This window comes from Erpetoichthys calabaricus, chromosome 7 (genome assembly GCF_900747795.2).
Source record: "Erpetoichthys calabaricus chromosome 7, fErpCal1.3, whole genome shotgun sequence".
NCBI classification, from domain to species: domain Eukaryota; kingdom Metazoa; phylum Chordata; class Cladistia; order Polypteriformes; family Polypteridae; genus Erpetoichthys; species Erpetoichthys calabaricus.
In genome coordinates this window covers 62,789,248-62,809,459 of record NC_041400.2, presented here as the reverse complement: position 1 = coordinate 62,809,459, position 20,212 = coordinate 62,789,248, and the positions used below count along the sequence as shown (strand labels likewise).

At 37.1% G+C, this 20,212-nt stretch overlaps 1 protein-coding gene across 6 annotated transcripts in view; it reads right to left on the bottom strand.

Moving 5' to 3' along the window:
- LOC114654277 (EGF-like repeat and discoidin I-like domain-containing protein 3) overlaps window positions 1-20,212 on the bottom strand; it is a 981,185-nt gene that overhangs the window by 276,614 nt on the left and 684,359 nt on the right. For all 6 annotated transcript variants that reach the window (XM_051929619.1, XM_028804714.2, XM_028804715.2 and 3 more), the window contains one exon: window positions 7,321-7,465. In XM_051929619.1, the coding sequence (XP_051785579.1) occupies window positions 7,321-7,465 (145 nt within the window). The remainder of the gene's footprint in view (window positions 1-7,320; window positions 7,466-20,212) is intronic.

The window sequence follows — 20,212 nt, the reverse complement described above, 5'->3', positions numbered from 1 at the left end:
TCAAAATTAACATAAGTATACTTCTTAGAGCTGCTGCAGTGATCTCCATTTCTCTTTTCCTATGTAAACTATTGAAAATCAGCAAATTTATCTCACCTTCACCAAAGAATAAATGAGAAATAGTATAAAGGAAAAAGCTTGTTCTTATTGTTATATTACATTACCGCATACCATTGCTACTTTGCCAAACATAAAAAATAGTTTCTGTTTGAAACAGTAGATGTCATAGAGACTCTGACAATACTCATCATTCACCATAATTATCCTGTCATATTTTTGCTTTCATAATTGTACAAGTATAAATGAAATACATTTTTGCACATGAAAAGAAAATTTGTTGCAGGGTATCATCACATCTCACAATACTCTCCATTTTGAATGATATAGCAACTAACAATAATACATATTTGTTACTTCATTTCCTTTAAGCACTTGACCTGCTAAGGATCAGAATATGAACAAGCTTATAAGGCAGACCAGACCAGAACACTTTCCAAGGTAACATAATCCCCTATGAAAGACACTCACTTCATTGCTTGTATCTTGATTTCTTTCAATGCATCACGACCCAAAGTTGTAGGTGATTGGAAAATACTGGTTGGTAAAGTGAAATGTTCATCTGAAGACTCATCAGCTACTTTACTATGATGGTCTAGTTTAAGTCCTGCAATACCACTGTCCTTGTATTAATCTATTAGTCAACCTCACAATCCCCTGTTATCCTCAAGAACAAGTTTGAAAAGTATTACACTCTTCTGCACAAATTGAACTTTTGGCAAGAGGTTATTGAGCTAAAATTTGCAATGTCTCTAACATGTCACACTTGGCAGATATCACTATTAGAGGAAGACAAAAGAATATCAACTTTGGCCTCACTTTAGAACACCTCAGCCTCTGTAGTAGTCTCAGTCACAAAAATATATTAATTTACACTAGGTTCTTCTGGTGTGTTGTCTGCGCACATTACATTCATGAAGTTCTAAAAAGGCTCCTTCCTTCTCCAAAATGTCCCAATTTAAGGTCAATGTTGAGGCTAATGACACAGTTATTCTAAATTGCTAGTTTATGTTCTGTTATGTAAATATCACAAAATTAAAACAGGGTGTGTTTAATCCTTTGCATGATTTTATTTTATTAAAAGATACCTCCATGGCCATTACTAATTATATTTCAGACAGACTTTTTCTGCAGGTTGTAGGAATAAGAAGAGAATTTAACTTGGTTACTTAATCATCAGTTTTGACTTCGGTAATGCCAGAGATTAATTAGTTATTAAGCCACCTGCTTTACTTATCTTACCTTTCTCTGTAGGTGGAGTCCTCCGGCATTAGGCCTACAGTATATCAAGGTAAGTGATGCACACTGGTTTTAAGAAACGAAATATCCAATTTATGGATAAACGTAAAGCTTATGGAAATAAGTTAACTGCATATATATACTGACATATTAGACATGACAAACAACGAGACAGACAAACATGTAACACATAAGAAGCTGGCTATGGCTATTCAGAGTTCGAATTTATCTTGGCACAGATAAACATGTTGACAATACCAAAATCTTTAAGGATGGCATCTGATGTTGTGTGGAGTTGTGGCTGTTGATACTCCGGATACAATTGGAGGATTCTTCTTGTATTGGAGTGTACACTTTCTCTTTGCAACATAGTCCTTTGTTTGTGGTGTTCTGTTCTTTCCTTAGTTTGGCTCTTTGCTATGATGTCTGCAACATCATAGGGCAAAGTGTTACTATTTCTGGCAGAAGACTTTAGATGCTGAAATTCCCATCTTAAAGTAATGGCTGCTTTTTAGGCTCCTCAGACTGGGCTCAGTTGCTGGTTAGGCTTGGCTTATCAGAATGGATCTCAACTTTCGGGTCCACAAAGAATGACTGTCAGCATTTAGCTTCCAAAGAGAAATTTGACTCATCAGCTTTTATGCTTCAGAGAGGAGTGGGTTTCAGAGAGTGTAGAATTCATTTTAAAGAGAGGTGTCCACATGGCTTTCCTAGACAAGAATTATTACCTCTTGAGATTCCCTGGCTCTTTCCAACCATGACCATAACCATCTGAACCAACTCTCATTCAAGAGATGATTGGATGACAGAAAACCCCTTTCTTTACCAGATTTCTAGGACATATGTCCTATTGTTAATTATTAGTATTTTATTCAAAGTACTGTGACACTTTTTTGGTCTTCATAGCACTTGCAAGGTATCAGTGAAGTGTTTATTCATCTCTGCATTGTAGCCTAGTAACAAAACTTCACTTTGGAGATGATCTGAGGAGGATTAACTTTAACTAAGACACATTTCTCTCAAATTTAGTACAATACCTGTGAATCCTTTATATTAACAAGTCAATTGTAACAGCCCGTATTTCATCTGCTAGTGTTCAGCTCGCTATCACATTTCCTGGATGTTGGCTTTGTCGCTGGGGATCATGGTGATTGTCCTGCTGCTGGAGTCCTTTGCAATTTGCACCACAGCTTTCCAACTGTGCACATAGGGACTACGGCCTACTGTTTACATCGGGACCACATCTCTTCCGCTTGCCGGCATGCTCCGGTATCCCCCATTGCAACTGTTGGAGCTCAACAACCACAGTCTTCCATCAGACATCATAGTCATTAAACAACTTGGACTCCTCCGTCGCCCCTGCTACGTTCATAGGGGGTCTGGTCGGCAGTTTGTTTACATCAAGACTGGGAGCTCCATTCCGTCTTTGTGGACAGTAGCATCTCACCCCGTCACAGACCAAACACGTCATCTGAACACCACTATTTTGGAGACGGAAAACATTGCTCTGCGCCGGTCTTGGCGAGATGGAAAGCCTGCAGTGGGTTTCAGTTTTCTTAGTCCTTTGGCTAAAAGCAACACCTCGAAAAACATCAAAGTTGAACTTTTTAATGTTCAGTCCCTGACAAATAAATCCTGTTTAATTCATAATCATATTGTAGACAGGGGGATTGACATTATTTGTTTGAGTGAGACCTGGGATTAATCTAAGGTATACTCAGTTTTAAATAAGTCCTGCCCTCCTGGGTACATGTACCTTGAAAAGGCCTGCAGCTCTGGTCTTGGTGGTGGTTTGACAGTAATCCATCATATTGGTTTCCAATTATCACTTCTCCCGCTTCCTAAATTCTCAACTTTTGAATGCTTGGTAATTAAATGCAAGCACCCACTTTTTATAACTGTAGTTCTTATTTATCGACCACCAAAACAACACCCTGATTTCATTATGGAAATGAATGAGCTGCTCTCATCTTTCTGTACAACATCATCAAATGTACTCATTCTTGGAGATTTGAACATTTCATGTGGACACACCTTCCAATTACTCTGCTGCCCAGCTTTTAGAGCTGGACTGCCTAAATTTGAGGTAGCTTGTCGACGTCCCCACTCACAACAAGGGCCATACCCTTGACTTAGTCATTACTGACTCAGTCTGTATCTCTGATCTCCAAATATTTGATCTGGGTGTTTCTGATCACAAAATTGTCTCTATGGATTTACATGCATATTCACTATACACTAAACCACAATGCTGTATCTGCTTCAGGAGCCTGAAAAAAATAAATCCGACTGATTTAAATGCTGACATTAAGAACTTCTCTATTGCCCCTCATCTTTCTTCTGTCGGTGAATTAGTTGATTATTACAACAATGGGCTCCAGAACACCCTTGAGACCCATGCCCCAGTTAAATCACGAGTGGTCTCTTTTGTAAAATCTGCCCCTTGGTTTACAAGTGAACTTCGATAGATGAAAGCAGCTGGGTGAGCCCTCGTGCGGCATTTTGTTGCAATCAGTTTAATGGTCCACAAATTAGCCTATCAAGAACACCAAAAAAACTATTCCAGAGCACTGACCACTGTCAGATCTCAATACTATTCAAATTTAATTAATAATAGTCCTGGAAACTCCAAACAACTTTTTTCTGTGCTAAACCATTTACTTAATCCTCATACCTACGCCTGTAATAATTACACAAAGGAGCAGTGTAATAATTTTATTGAATATTACCCCTCTAAGGTAGACACCATCCGCTCCTCGTTGTCTGTTTCCAGCCCTCCATCACTGGATGTTTCCATATCAAAGCCAATGGGCAGCCTCTCCCAGTTCTTTTGTACTACAGGTAAAAGAAGGGCATCATCCAGATGCCCTGACTTTAAATCAGTGGGTAACTGATGTTATATACTATTTAAAATTGTAAAAAAATAAAATTCTCATTTAGAGGATCTGTTCAAAACTTTTTAAAAATCTGTCAGGATCTAATCGTAACATTTTAGAATCCATCCATCCATTTTCCAACCCACTGAATCCGAACACAGGGTCACGGGGGTCTGCTGGAGCCAATCCCAGCCAACACAGGGCACAAGGCAGGAACTAATCCTGGGCAGGGTGCCAACCCACCACAGGACACACACAAACACACCCACACACCAAGCACACACTAGGGACAATTTAGAATCGCCAATCCACCTAACCTGCATGTCTTTGGACTGTGGGAGGAAACCGGAGCGCCCGGAGGAAACCCATGCAGACATGGAGGAGAACATGCAAACTCCACGCAGGGAGGACCTGGGAAGTGAACCCAGGTCTCCTAACTGCGAGGCAGCAGCGCTACCACTGTGCGCACTTAAATTGGGAAGAAAGTCCTCTTTCCCTCTTTACTACTGTCAAAGTTTTACTCTGGCTGTTGACCTTCTTCTCTTTCTCATGGGTGGGGTTGAATTGAATTTAGTTTTGTTAATTTGACTTGATTGCATGGAACGTTACATGCTTTTAATAAATTCAATTAAAGATAAAAAAAATAAATCTTTAAAGAGTTGTCATTGTGATTCCACTCAGAAATACCGTCCCCAAAAGAAACTTATATTGGCACACAAATGCATCACAACTTTTTTTTACCGATGGAATCCAATAAAATGAGATTGTATTTCTCTTTCAGTGATCTCTTAATAAAAGAGGAAATGTTTCTGTTTTAGCTGGAAATGGGCACAAATCATTCCTGCATTTGTAGTCAAAATAAACAGGTCTCAAGTACAAACATTTGTACAGGGTGGAATTCATTTCAGTTTTAGCTCTTGGTTAATGCTTTCTTACATTTTCACAAAGTAAAAAAGCAGAACATAAAATTCAGATTTGCATTATTTAAACCACATCAAACGTTGAGTTACTGGGTGATGCATGCCAGTTCCCACCATAAAACACATGAGATAATTTCAAATGCTTTATTATTATTTTTTTTACACTGATTGTTTTCTTTCATATTCCGTAGTGGGTTGCATGTTAATTATCCATATCACTAGTTGGCAAGTATAAAAAATGAATAAAAGTGCTGCCGATTTGTCTGCTAGTGACAGGCGGACAAAAAATGCAAGAGCAGCATGTGGTATAAATGCCTAACAGGTCCTAACACTAGCTCAAAAACAGTAAGCTACCATCAAAACTACATTGCACTCACAAGAGCTTATCCCCTCCACTGACTCTAATACAATCAAAATGAATGTGTAGGTTTTTAACTAGCTTCTCTATGAGTTTAATAAAACCACTGACAGTCCTAAAAAGAAAACTTAAACCGACATTCTTTAAACAATGTGAACACTTTACATAACAGAACATAACTATAAATGACGTTGTCCTCATCAAGTCCTATTTTTCCTGTGTTTATTAACATATACTAGAAACATTTATTCTGATGATTGTTATGTTTCAGCAAGGGTTGCTTCCTGGCTTAAATGTAACCTTTGATTATTTCATCTTTTTTTTTTTACTTTATGTATTGCATTAATTCTGTTTTAATTTTGCTCTTTCTGCATTTAGTTATTTGATGTTATGTTGTTTATTAATTATGTGTCATTTTTGGACGATGGTTTACTGAGTCACTTCACTGTCTTTCTGATTACCTTTGGTTTTTGACTTAGAATGTGCTGGTTCTTTTAATCTATTCCTCTTCTGGTCATGCTTGCTTGAAATTAACTCTTTGGCACACAGCCCCTGTTTCTCTTGCCATAACACATAGGGATCCCAGGAATGTAATTATTATCTTCCAAATTTGCAGTGTAAATAAATGAGTCTCCATATAATATGTGAAAATTACATCATGGGTAAAATTTGCCAGATACCTGAGTAGCCCAAGCAGAACACAGAAAACACAAAAGGAGAATAAAAGATGTATTGAAAGTTTCACTCAGGGAATCTCCTAAGCAGCAGTTTAAGTGGAACCTAATAATTGCACGTCCTGTCTATTTTTCTTGGTTTCTAGGTCCTTGTTGTGATGCAGAGTGTTCATCACATAGTTATATGCATATAGCATTGAAGAGAGGAGAGATGTTTGGTCCGCTTTAGACTTTTGAACAAGCTCATATTACCTACATTGTATCAATGAGCAGGGTTTTTGGGGATCCCCCTTATTTTGAGCACTCTGATAGATTGGGAGGTAGGAGTGTTATAGTCACAAACTAAGGTGTCACTACATAATTATTTACTGTCAGTACTCAAGACCCTTAAACAGAAAAGTGCCAGTATATCATACTTGCCCACTTCAACCACAGACCCATACTATTGACATGCAAATCTAGACATTTTCCAGGTTTTAGCTTTGCCTGCCAGACCAAGGACATGAAGCCCAAAAGGTACACATGCTCTCCTTTTGCCAGACATCATCAGTAGTTGTACTAGAAGAATCTGAAGGGGTAATAAATGCTTTTTTGAACATCTAGATTTCTTAACTGTATATGCTCATATGGACATTGCAGCAAAGAAACAACATTTTTATTAAAAAAACTAATCGTGAAAGGACCATTGACAAAAAAGTTAGACTGTATTGATAATTATGCAAGTAATTGTTTACATGTGATGGGAGTCATTTCATAAGGAGCAAATACATAATCAACAATTTAATGAGAAAACAACAGATTTTGAAAACATTCTCCCAAGATTCTTTTGCACCAGTTATGTGAGATATTTTGAAAAAAAGTCAGTTATAAAGTTAATCAAGGCACATGACACAGGAGATAATTATGCATGGGAAGTGAATTTGCTAAAAAAATATTAATTTAATGAAAATAAAAGCAGTAACAAAACTTGAAATTCAAGCAAACATTGAATGAACTTGTTTTGTTTAAATATATCAAACTGCGGGAAAGTTTTCTTTTTCTTGTCAACTACTTTTTTTCTTAAAACTGATGATGGGAGCAAAGAAAATAAAATTCAACACTCTACTTCAGTTAATTATCCACTGCAATACTGTAATTATTTTATCTTAACACCATTTGCAGCGTTTATGTGAACAAGCAAAACTACACCAACTTACCTGTTAATTCACAGCCCAGCAACTCCATCCGGAGTGTACAGTGTCTCCTGCAGACTTGGGGGTATACTCGAATATACTGGGCTTCCACTGGGGGTGTGAAGGAATTAGCAAAGGGAGTATTGTTGTCAATATTGCCACGGAAAATCTGGAAAACAACAGACACAATTAAGTTAATAGATCGATAATAACACTGCATCCTCTGTGAAAAGGAACATTGTATAAATGCAACACACTTGTTACAGTATCAGTATTTCCTAGGTTTGCCGGTAATACATAGGTTAACTATCTGCATGGTAGAATCTCTTGAATTTGATGGCATTATTAGCTTTCAAATTTTAATTATACCAATCTGTGACAGAAGTAGCTCAAAATATTTAACAGTGTTCATATTCTGTTTATTGCAAACAAAACATCTTTAGCTGAGCACTCAAAACATATGTTGTATCAAAACAGTTTTCTCAGGGATGACATTTCTGAACCATCTAACATTAAAGCAACATAACATAAAAATGGGTCTGGCTTCCACTCCATATTGGGTGGTTATGAATTCACAGCATGGTTGAAAGTATTTTTTTAAGCATTTTAATGTTGGTTTAGACACAACTGAAGTATAGCTTATCTAAAAAATCAAATAAAGCTAAAAACCCTGACAAAACATGTGGCTGTCTAGACATAAAAACAACTGCCACTGCAATTTTTCTAATATAGTCTGGCAGTGCAGCTCATACCAAAGCAATGCAATGCAGCCTGGCATTGAAACAGTCCGGAGAGCAACTCAGGTTATGTTTAATGACTGCCTTAATAAAGATCATTTACATGACAGTTGTATAATACATAAAGAAAAACAGAAGGAGAAATATTACGTGGATGTGGCCATAAAGTACAGTTTCTACAAAAGTGATATTCAACACTTTGCTTTCCTTATGATTTTGGGAGTTTGAAATTTGATCCAGGAGACTAAATAAGGATGGCATAATCATGTAATCTGTTGGAATAAAAATTAGGGAATTGCATGCAAGTGGCTTGCTCCGGAAATTCCTTTAGGGCAGTCTTGGTGTGTACTGGATTGTAGACAGTTTATTGTTATTTGATGTGGTAGAAATATAAACTGTCATTGAGGGTGAAATACTATAAGATAAGTCAGTAAATGAAAGGGGACATCTTTTTCATGTAAAGTAGTTTTTTTTTTCATACAACACTATGCACAAATGAAAAAAAAATGCAAATGATTTCTGTTCATCTGGTCATCCATTCAATGGTCTAAAGGACTACAGAAAATAAAGTTGTTCTCTAACACTGTGATAATGGATAATTAGAGAAAGTTAATGACAAAAGATATTTGAAGTATAATCATTCATCCTACCACCTAACCATTTTCTGAAGCCTTTTTTCACTTTAGACTTTACTTAGGATTAAACCATAAACGGGATAAGACACCACTACATATTTAGAGAGTGAATACAAAAATTATAACTTATTACCTGCTTAGCTAAATTATGCAGAACAAGCATTTATATTGTACAGAATAACCCATGCACACAACTTCTATAAAAAAAATCTGTCAAAGCTTAGAAAAAAAGTACAAACTCAAAAGTTGTGATATCTTATTTTCTTTACAGTACAGTTCACAAGATTCAAAACTGCTTCGTCACACTGAGACCTAGCACCCTGCATTAAAAGACAAGACACTTTATTGGCTTTATTATGCTCTTGCGGTGGCTGGTCTGTTGAAAATTTTCTTACACAAAACCGGTCCATGATGCAAAAGAGGTTGTAGTTCAAAAATCTTGCAGATTTTATTCCAAGTTTATTTAGAGGTAAACTGGACACTTACAGTGGTCCAGCACCCAGAGTTAAGACTCTTTAAATAGGTGTTTAATTTACATTTCCAGTTACAAATATATTTGTGTGTGTTTACATACGATGTACTGATATAAATAAGCAGAAGCACACATGTGCAGTATACATGTATATACACACAAGCATACACAGACAAACATATAATATTGACCCTAAGAATTATATACAGTATATACATATACACATAATGTCTGTTTTGCAAAGTGTTTAAAGCTTAAAGTTTTATGATCACTTGTGTTTTGGTGGCACAACGTAAGTATCCAAGACAAATACACAGTGACAAATGTGCAGAAGAAAAAAAAAAACTCATGACAAATGAATGCTGCTATCTGCACAAGGCCTTTACCAACTATACAATCGTGTAGATGAATGTAGATGTAGATGTAGTCTTCACACACAAGTTCTACAAAATTTGATGTTTTTAACATTCCTTAATGTTAGCAAGGAGCACATCTTGCTTTTCTCTCTGAAGCACAGTTTGGTTTGGGGTACATTAAGCACAACTTAGATAGTTCTGTTCCTTTCCTTCTATGTCTAAAACCAGTGAAAGCCTGTTCCAAATATCTGACTTTCATACCTTTTTTACTGGTTGATTTTGACTTCCCTTTACACACCTGCCTGTTCAATATTCTCTAAATATCTGGATGCTTGAAAATAACTCAGAAAAGTAATGGCACTACAAAGGATCAGATTGTTAATATGTATGAAAGACTTTTTATAATGTAATTTTTGTTTTGTTCATATTTACAGTAATAACATGTATACTGGAGATTTATTGCCCATTATAGGCAATTTGTCATTGCATATCTCTCATTGCTAACAACCAGTTCTGCATGAGTGTGACAAAGTTCTGTTTGTACAACTTTGAGTTCGAAGTATGTCTCTAATGTATATCTTAATTTACTAGAACCTATTCTGCCATATACTTTATGACATGAGGGTGTGCATCATTACTTTACTAAAAGTAAACTGTTATCAAACAGAACAATAATGCCTCTTTTAAAAGCCACTTTTTGAAAGATGGTATATACTAAAGCTGGAGTCGGCATCAGAGGTGTAGTTTTTAAGCTTTCTGGAGTTGGAGTATTGGAGACCTTATTTCAATCACTCAATCAGTCTCAGCTTTTAAATCCAGGCTGAAGACTCACTACTTTAGTCTAGCATACCCTGACTAGAGCTGCTGATTAGCTGTGCATACTGTATCTCTGTTTTGTAAGGTTCCTCACACTCCAGCTCCCTGCTCATTTCCTCTTATATAGGCATAGAGGAAGAAATAGTGGGGCTATGCAGCTGGCAAATAGCTTGTATTTTGTGCCGCACTCAAAATGTGACTCTTAATTCCCTAACACTATGAAGTACATTTGAATACAGAGGAGCACTACAACTACAGTCATGGCCGAAATTATCGACACCCCTGGAATTTTCCTTGAAAATGCACCATTTCTCCCAGAATATTGTTGCAATTACAAATGTTTTGGTATACACATGTTTATTTCCTTTATGTGCATTGGAACAACACAAAAAAACAGAGAAAAAAAGCAAAATCTGACATCATTTCACACAAAACTCAAAAACCGGGCTGGACAAAATTATCGGTACCCTCTACTTAATATTTGGTTTACACGCCCTTTGGAAAAAATAACTGAAATCAAGCGCTTCCTATAACCATCAACAAGCTTGTTACACCTCTCAACTGGAATTTCCGACCACTCTTCTTTTGCAAACTGCTCAAAGTTTCTCAGATTTGAAGGGCGCCTTCTCCCAACAGCAATTTTGAGATCTCTTCATAAGTGTTCAATCGGATTTAGATCCAGACTCATTGCTGGCCACTTCAGAACTCTCCAGCGCTTTGTCTTCAACCATTTCTGAGTGCTTTTAGAGGTATGTTTGAGGTCATTGTCCTGCTGGAACACCCATGACCTCTGACGCAGACCCAGCTTTCTGACACTGGGCCCTACATTGTGCCCCAATATATTTTGGTAGTCTTCAGATTTCATGATGCCTTGCACACAGTCAAGGCATCCAGTGCCAGAGGCAGCAAAACATCCCCAAAACATCTTAGAACCTCCACCATGTTTGACTGTAGGTACTGTGTTCTTTTCTTCATAGGCCTCATTCCGTTTTCTGTAAACAGTAGAATGATGAGCTTTACCAAAAATCTCTACCTTGGTCTCATCTGTCCACAAGACATTCACCCAGAAGGATTTTGGCTTCCTCAAGTACATTTTGGCAAACTCCAGTCTGGCTTTTTTATGTTTCTGTGTCAGCAGTGGGGTCCTCCTGGCTCTCCTGCCTTAGCGTTTCATTTCGTTCAGATGTTGACGGATAGTTCGAGCTGACACTGTTGCACCCTGAGTCTGCAGAACAGCTTGAATATGTTTTGAAGTTGATTGGGGTTGTTTGTCCACCATTCGGACTATCCTTCGTTGCAGTCTTTTATCAATTTTTCTCTTCCATCCACGTCCAGGGAGATTAGCTACAGTGCCACGTGTTGTGAACTTCTTGATTATGTTGTGTACAGTGGACAAAAGAACATGAAGATCTCTGGAGATGGACTTGTAGCCTTGAGATTGTTGATATTTTTCCACAATTTTTGTTCTCAAGTCCTCAGACAATTCTCTGCTCTTCTTTCTGTTCTCCATGCTTAGTGTGGCACACTCAGACACACAACAGAAAGGTTGAGTCAACTTTTCTCCATTTTAACTGGCTTCAGGTGTGATTGCTATATTGCTAGCACCTGTTTCTTGCCACAGGTGAGTTCAAACGAGCATCATATGCTTGAAATAAAACGATTTACCCACAATTTTGAAAGGGTGCCAATAATTTTGTCCGGCCCATTTTTGGAATTCTGTGTGACATGATGTCAGATTTGGCTTTTTTTCTCTGTTTTTTTTGTGTTGTTCCAATGCACATAAAGGAAATAAACATGTATATACAAAAACATTTGTAATTGCAATAATTTTCTGGGAGAAATGGTGCATTTTCTGGGAAAATTCCAGGGGTTCCGATAATTTTGGCTGTGACTGTATATGTACACAAGGCAAATTGAGATGCCAACACTTATTGAAGTAGGGCAGTCCAAAGGAACTGGCAAATGTCAGAGACCAAATAATAGAGAGAGAGAGACAACAAAATTCAGTCACTTGAATAATTCTTTCAATTTCAATGAGAAATGTTAATCTATTTTCATTATGTTACAGTACATTTTATTTAAGATTAAACTAGGATTTAACATTATTTAATATACTATCTATAGAATTGCATAATATATTATCCATCCATCAATCCATCCATTATCCAACCCACTATATCCTAACTACAGGGTCATGGGGGTCTGCTGGAGCCAGTCCCAGCTAACACAGGGCGCCAGCCCACCGCAGGGCACACACACACCAAGCACACACTAGAGACAATTTAGGATCGCCAATGCACCTAACCTGCATGTCTTTGGAATGTGGGAGGAAACTGGAGCGCCCGGAGGAAACCCACTCAGACACGGGGAGAACATACAAACTCCATGCAGGGAGGACCCAGGAAGCGAACCAGGGTCTCCTAACTGCAAGGCAGCAGCATTACCCACTGCGCCACCGTGCCGCCCCATAATATGTATATTATGTATTTATAAAATAAAATAAACTAGGAGGTGTACTTTTATGCCTGGTCCCAAAACTAGATAGTACATAGGAAGATTTCTATAAAAGACTCCAAAATAAAGGCTGCACATTTTTAAAACTACTCAAGCTGGAAATTAGTCACAAAGCGCATTGTGCCTGCAATTTATCATTTAGATGGAGAAAAGGCAAGGGCTGGCACCCAACACACTTTATTTAAATAATCCAAAAAGTGAATGTCCTATAAAATTTAGTTTTTACCATCAAGTGCATTAAATGTTATAATGGATGAAAGTACTAAGGAAAAAAAATAAAGCATACAAAAATGTTATTTCCTTCATGCTCCTCTAGATTTGCCATTATTCCCTTTCAGACACTTATCTCTTTGCCACTCATCTTACTATTGTCCCTTTTTCATAACTAGTTTAACAATTACAAGACTTGAGAGAGAAAGAGTGTCTCAGAGCAGAGTCATGAAAAAGGGAAAAAAGACAACCTTGGAGATGAAGATAACCCTAACTCATTTACTCATACCAGACCACTTTAGTCTTGCCATCTTTTCTAACTGCATGTTTTTGAACCATGACAAGAAACAAACTACTCACAGAAAATCTGCATAAACATGATGAGAGCTTTCACCTACAACAAATAAGTCAACCAAATCAAGAATGAAACATGCATATAACCACTGTGAGAAGGCAACATTGCCTATTGTGTAACCAATTCACTATAGTTTGCAGCTGCATACAATAATTGTTTTGAATGTCAAAACAATCATAAGAGACAGAGAGATTATAATAAAATGTCATTTTTCATTATTCATACAGAGAAATTTTCCACAAGGTAAGCAGCAAAATAGAAAGCACTTTAAATTCTTAAGCAGCCAAATCATTGCTCTATCAATGAGGTTGATAATCTGCTTGTCTCTTCTCAGTAAGAATATTCTACTACAAGAAATGTCTGGGACAACTTGTCCACTTTCATTTGATTTCAATCTTATAAAAGATTATGTGAAGCTTGCTGTAACCACTCATACAATTGTAGGGGAAATTAGAACTTAATTTTCATTAAGTACTGTAGTTAAAAGAACACCGGCATCAAGAACCCTCCTGTAATTACTGAACTTATCAGCAAAATGTACTGTTCATGTTACTCTGTATTAAAATGTGCACTACATTATTCTGCCCTTTACAATTTTAAAACTATGACACAGCAGTTTTTTTGCACAGAAAATGTGATTGTGTTTAACAGTAACACTTTATAATAATCTTCATGAATAACTTACACCATATAATGTCTAGCACATAATTGGTTCATGTGCATTCAAACAGTTGTAACTGTCATTAAATAATGGTAGCACCTTATAGCTTCAATTAGTCATTAGCAAATGTTATTAAATAGAGGAGAGAGGAGAGGTTAGGAGCAAGCACTGATACAGCGCATTGCTGCACCCACCACATGACAAACCAACTCAGGATCCCAGATTCAGGACCCGAGTGCCGCCATGCAATGGGTGACACCTCAGCACCACACAAATTCAGAGGGAGTGGAACAGTGTGGGGTTTTGTATGGTGGCTGCAGTGACAATTCTGCCACCAACCCACAGGTTTTCCCTGCAAGTTGGAGGGTCTACATGCAGGGCTGGATGCAGATTAACGTCATACTCATGACAGTATGAATGAAATGCTTCATTTAAAAAAAATAATTTATTATAGATTTTTTTTGCTGTACCTGAAGTTGAAACTTTTCATCCATTGTAAAATTTGTAATGGTTTATTAATGAAAATAATGAAAACTTATTATAAAGTGTTACTGAAGTAATATTTATTAAATAAACAAAATATAGTCATTAAGTAATTATAGTATACTGAGGAATAAAGTTAATTGTAACAAGCAGAGAGGCAGTAGAGGACACCCTCCCTAGTAAGTACAAGAGGTAGCTGGGGATGGGTGATCAAGGAGGAGGTGCATGTAACGCAGATGTATGGTGTGGGTGTTTTCTCTCTGATACTGTATATGACGTTGTTCCTGTATTTAACTGGTTTTGAGTTTTCATTAAAGAAATAAAGCAAAGTGCAACTGTGTGATTTTAGAATACAAACTACTACATATTTTGGCCAAGAGGATGAACTAAGCCAGCTGGAATGGGATTCTAAAACACCTCAGAAGCAGGGCACATGGAGGCATACAGTGAACTTGGAAAGAACAGACTAGGATGGAGGTACGACTGTTCGATTCTATGCTAGTATATATATTAAGAAGAAGAAGAAAAAAAGGGTAAATGGCAACTATTGGCATGCGGTTAGTGTTTGATGTAAAGGACCAAACATGTGAAGAATACTATGGAGTTTTTCGAAGCAAAAAATATTACAGACAGTGATTGCCAAAGAGCTATATTGATTAATGTGGTCGGAGTGCAAACGTATAGCTTAATGCATAATTTTCTCAGTCCAGAGAAGCTAAAAGATAAAACATACCAGCAATTGGTAAACTTACTATGAATCACTTTGATCCAAATCAAAATGAAATTGTGCAGAGGTACAAGTTTGTCTCATGCTCTTGTAAACCAAACAAATCGTGAACGAAGTATCTAGTGAAGCTGTGGAAACTTGCTCAGGACTATGACTATGGTGATACACTGCAGCAGATGTTACGAGACAGACTCATTTGTGGAATTAATGATGAGAGAATGTAGTGACAGAGGCAAACCTAACATTCGAAAATGCCTTAAAGATTGTATTATCGATAGAGGCAGCACAGAGGAATACACAAGACTTACAAAGTAGAAACGTGGCTGCAACGTACCATAAAATAAACAAACGTAAAGAGAACGAAGAGCACACAGAAAGAGAACAGCGAGGCAGTTCAGAGATTAAAGAATGTTACAGATGTACAGTAAAGGAGTAAATTACACCGCAACTGAATATAGATTTAATTGTGAAAAATGTGATGTTTCTGGAAAGACAGGATACATTGCAAGAGCCTGCCAGAGCAAACTGAAAAATAAGGTAGAGATGACAGGAACTAAAAGTAAATGGAAGACGAGACATTGCTCACATAAAGTGGAAGAGAAAGATAGGGAAAGGAAAGCTGAAGATGAAACATTCACATTGGGAAGCATTAAAAATAGTATTAGGCCAGTGCATATAATCAATAAGATGAAAGTGGATCCATATACTGTGGACTTGGAAGTAAATGATCAAGCAGTTAAATCTGAAATAGACACTGGATGCAGCTTTACAGTGATGAATGAAAGAAATTTCCAGATAATGTGGAATAAATCAAAAAAGCCACAGCTTAAGACAACTGAAATAAAACTTGAAACATATACAGGACAGCCTATTAGAGTAATTGGGACTGCTGAAGTTTCAGTTCAAAAAGAAAAATCTGCCTGTTTTTGTGGTGTCAGGAAATGGACCTAACCTTTTAGGAAGAGGATGGTTTGAAGAAATTAAATTGCAGTGGAATCAGATAAAGCACTCCCAGAACATACATTATGGGAAAACTGCCAGTGAAGCCTTACAAAGAGTGCTAGCAAAATATGAAGAAGTATTTAAGGAGAAATTGGGCACCTTGAAATTGGTTAAGGACAAAATTCATGCTTCTTCTGATGAAAAAACACTTTTCTTTTGTACGCAGTCTGTGCCATTTGCCATGAGGGATAAGTTAGAGGAAGAATTAGAAAGATTACAAAAAGACCTGCACAGTTCTCAGACTGGGCCCCACCAATAATTCCTATATTAAAGTCAGATGGTTCTGTAAGACTCTGTGGTGACTACAAACTCACTGTGAATCGCTTCATTGGAACATTACCCCATACCAAGAGTGGAAGACCTTTTTGCTACATTGTCAGTAGGTAAACAATTCTCAAAAGTTGACGTGAGCCACACACACCAGTAGAAAGTAGTAGATGACAAGAGTCAAAAGTATTTTACAGTGAACACACATGTTCAGCTATTCAGGGTTCCCATTTGGGGTGGCCCCTGCACCTGCCATATTTCAGCCGGTAAAGGAATGTCAACTGCAGGGAATTCTGAAGATTGTTGTATATTTAGATGTTGTATTTTTAAATGTATATTTTAGTGTTGTATATTTAGATGACATACTTGTTACGGGAATTGACCTGGAAGAGCATCATGAAAACTTGGAAAAAGTCTTAAAGAGATTGTCTGATGCAGTCTTAAGTTTAAAAAGAAGCAAGTGTGTGTTCTTGCAGGACAAAGTAGAATAGTTAGGGCACAAAGTAAATGCCCAGGGACGTCACCCCTTAGAAAAGAAAGTCAAAGCTACACTATATTGCCAGAAGTATTGGGACACCCCTCCAAATCATTGAATTCAGGTGTTCCAATCACTTCCATGGCCATAGGTGTATAAAATCAAGTACCTAGGCATGCAGACTGCTTCTACATTTGTGTAAGAATGGGTCATTCTGAAAAGCTCAGTGAATTCAAGCGTGGTATAGTAATAGGATGCCACCTGTGCAATATGTCCATTTGTGAAATTTCCTTGCTACTAAATAATCCATGGTCAACTGTTAGTGGTATTATAATAAAGTGGAAGCAATTGGGAACAACAGCAATACCGCCACTCAACTCTAGAGCAGTGGTGACGTGTCCTCTGGAGTGATGAATCACACTTCTCTGTCTGGCAATCTGACGGACGAGTCTGGGTTTAGTGGTTGCCAAGGGAACGGTACTTGCCTGACTGCATTGTGCCAAGTGTAAAGTTTGGTGACGGGGGGATTATGGTGTGGGGTTGTTTTTCACGGGTTGTGCTAGTCCCCTTAGTTCCAGTGAAAGTAAATCCTCTAGGATCAGCGATATATTTGGGGGGCTGTCCAATCCAACATTGGCTGCTACAACTCTTGGATATCATGCTGGCTTTGCAAATTGAAATAGGGTACTGGAAAAAAAAGTTGATCATATCTGGCCACATGATGAATTTCCAGGAGAATATGTGTATTCAGAGAGTAAGGTAATTAGCTGTGTATTAGCTGTGAAAAATGGATTGGCAAATTTCAAAGGTAACACTAGTGAATCATATCGAGCAATCAAGCATTTCGAGCAAGTGATGAAAGTAATCTAGAGAATCCTAGAGGAAAGAATTGAAGATCCAGGTGAAAGTTAATTAAATACAGCTCAGTTTAATGTCTGGCAAAGGAAAAACAGATGCAATCTCTATTGTCAGGCATATACAGGGAACGTTTCAGGTGAAGGTAAAAAGCTACTTTATGTCTTTGTAGATCTGGCAAAGGCTTTTAGCAGCATCCTGTACGTAGTAGTGAGGTGGGCACTGAGAAAGTAAGGTGAGAAAAAATAGTTAGTGCCTGCGGTGATGTCAGTGCATAAGGAAGCATGAACTGCAGTCAGGTCAACAGATGGGGATAGTAAGAGTTTCACTGGGGATCTCTTTGGTGAATATTGAGCTGGAAGAAACTTTTTTTATGTATGCTGTTATTATTATTATTATTATTATTATTAGTGATTCATCAGTGTTTTGTATTGTCATTTCCAGTTCAGGATTATGGGTATCAAGTGCCTATTTAGTGATAAGAAGCAGATGGTAATAACCAGCTCTACATTTTATACCATTGCATGGCATCCTCTCATGGGCTCAAACTACATGCAGGCACAAAGACCACCAATTTATTTAACATGAACTGTGATAATAAGCTGTAGTTTATGTAGGAAAACACACAGAGATATAGAAAGAAAATGCAAGATCCAAAATAAAAGCACCCTAGTTCAATGTACTGTACTTATGTTATTTCCATTAATCCTTCTATTGTTACATGCTACTGATCCTAATTAGTAGCCTGTTTTGGCTGCTGTATTAAAAGTTATCAGAATCCTTAATTAAACTGATTTGTTCAAACCAAGAAAAAAATGACAAACCATGAAGTCAGACACAATGTCACAATCCAAGCACAAACATCGTTAATGTATCAAAAACTATTCCTTATATCCTTGTCAACAAACTAAATAAGGAGTTAAATGAGTATTTAGAGCTTTAAGCAATGATGACAATGTATTATTACAGGAAACAAGAACTACAATAGATAAAAGCACAATAACAGACGTCCAAAATTAGAGATGTCAGGATGTCAGGCCTGATATATTAAGCACATTTTGAAGAGAACAGGAGATGGATATAGCATTTATAGTTTTGATAGAGAAGCTTTATCAGACCTGCAGTTCTGATTTTTTTAGCTTTACTTTCACTTATTATTATTCTTCTTTCACTGCCTCTTGGTTATTATTTTTATTTTTGCCAACTTGGCAGAAACACTGACCATTTGGCAGGAGCATCGATGTCTGTAAGACATTTATTCATTCTGCACATCAGGGCAATAGGTCACTTGGCTCACTTGTTATCTGACTTGGATGCCTTATTCAGCTTTCTCTATCCCGAACTTTCAGTAAGCATTATAAAGTAAGAGTTGACTGATAGCAAGTAACCTCACATATTTTCTGTGTGCTTGCAATTTAATAATAAGTAAACATATGGCATCAAATGCAAGAACTGGTTTGCATATTTTTTTTTCTGGAAACCAGCAATGTACTGTAAATGTAGTTTAACTAATGAACCCTGAAATATATTAAGGGGAAATTGTTAATTTCATATATATTATTCAGCTTCTTTTAGATTGTAAAGTGGCAGGGTAGCATGGAACCACTGTAAACTACACTGCTGCATTAATTTAAGAATTTTTCTTCTGCTTTTGCTTTAGTTTTCTTCAGATATTCTAGTTTTCTCTCAGAGTTATCTATGATGTTTTTATTAGTGATTTTTTAATTGGTCCTAACATTATTACATGTGAGAGGGCGTCCTGTGAAGAACGTGTGTCTTATTCCAGGTAAATTGCCTTGAATAAGGTCTTCCTTCTGGCTATATGGTAATTGAAAAAGCACACTCAAAACAATAAATGAATGAAGAGAGTCAAAACAATAATATATGATATCTACTGTATCCAAAAGAAGCCTACAATGTTCAATGAAGATAGGAAACAAGGAAAAGCTAGAATGTCCGATGAACAAAGACAACAAGATGCACAAAGAAAGATGGATGTAAGGGCTAGCATATCAGGTGAACAGAGGTTCCTTAATATATGACATGATCAAAGCAGATGGATCAACCATTGTATCATTGTGCCTATTTTAATAAATGAGCTTTTCGCTATGCTAGTTTAATATATAAATGTGCTGTTTCTTTACCAGCTGGAACCAGCAGAAGGCAAAATGGTCAGCTCTATTTCCTTGTGGGTTCAGTGGGTTTGAATCTTGGCAAGCATAACTGTCAATGTGGAGCTTAAATTTGTGTTTGGATTTTGGTCAGGTAATCAGGGTTCCTAAAGACTTTCACTTTCAGCTGAATAGCCATTTAATATTCACCCATTTTGATTAAGTGTGCACTTCAGTGAT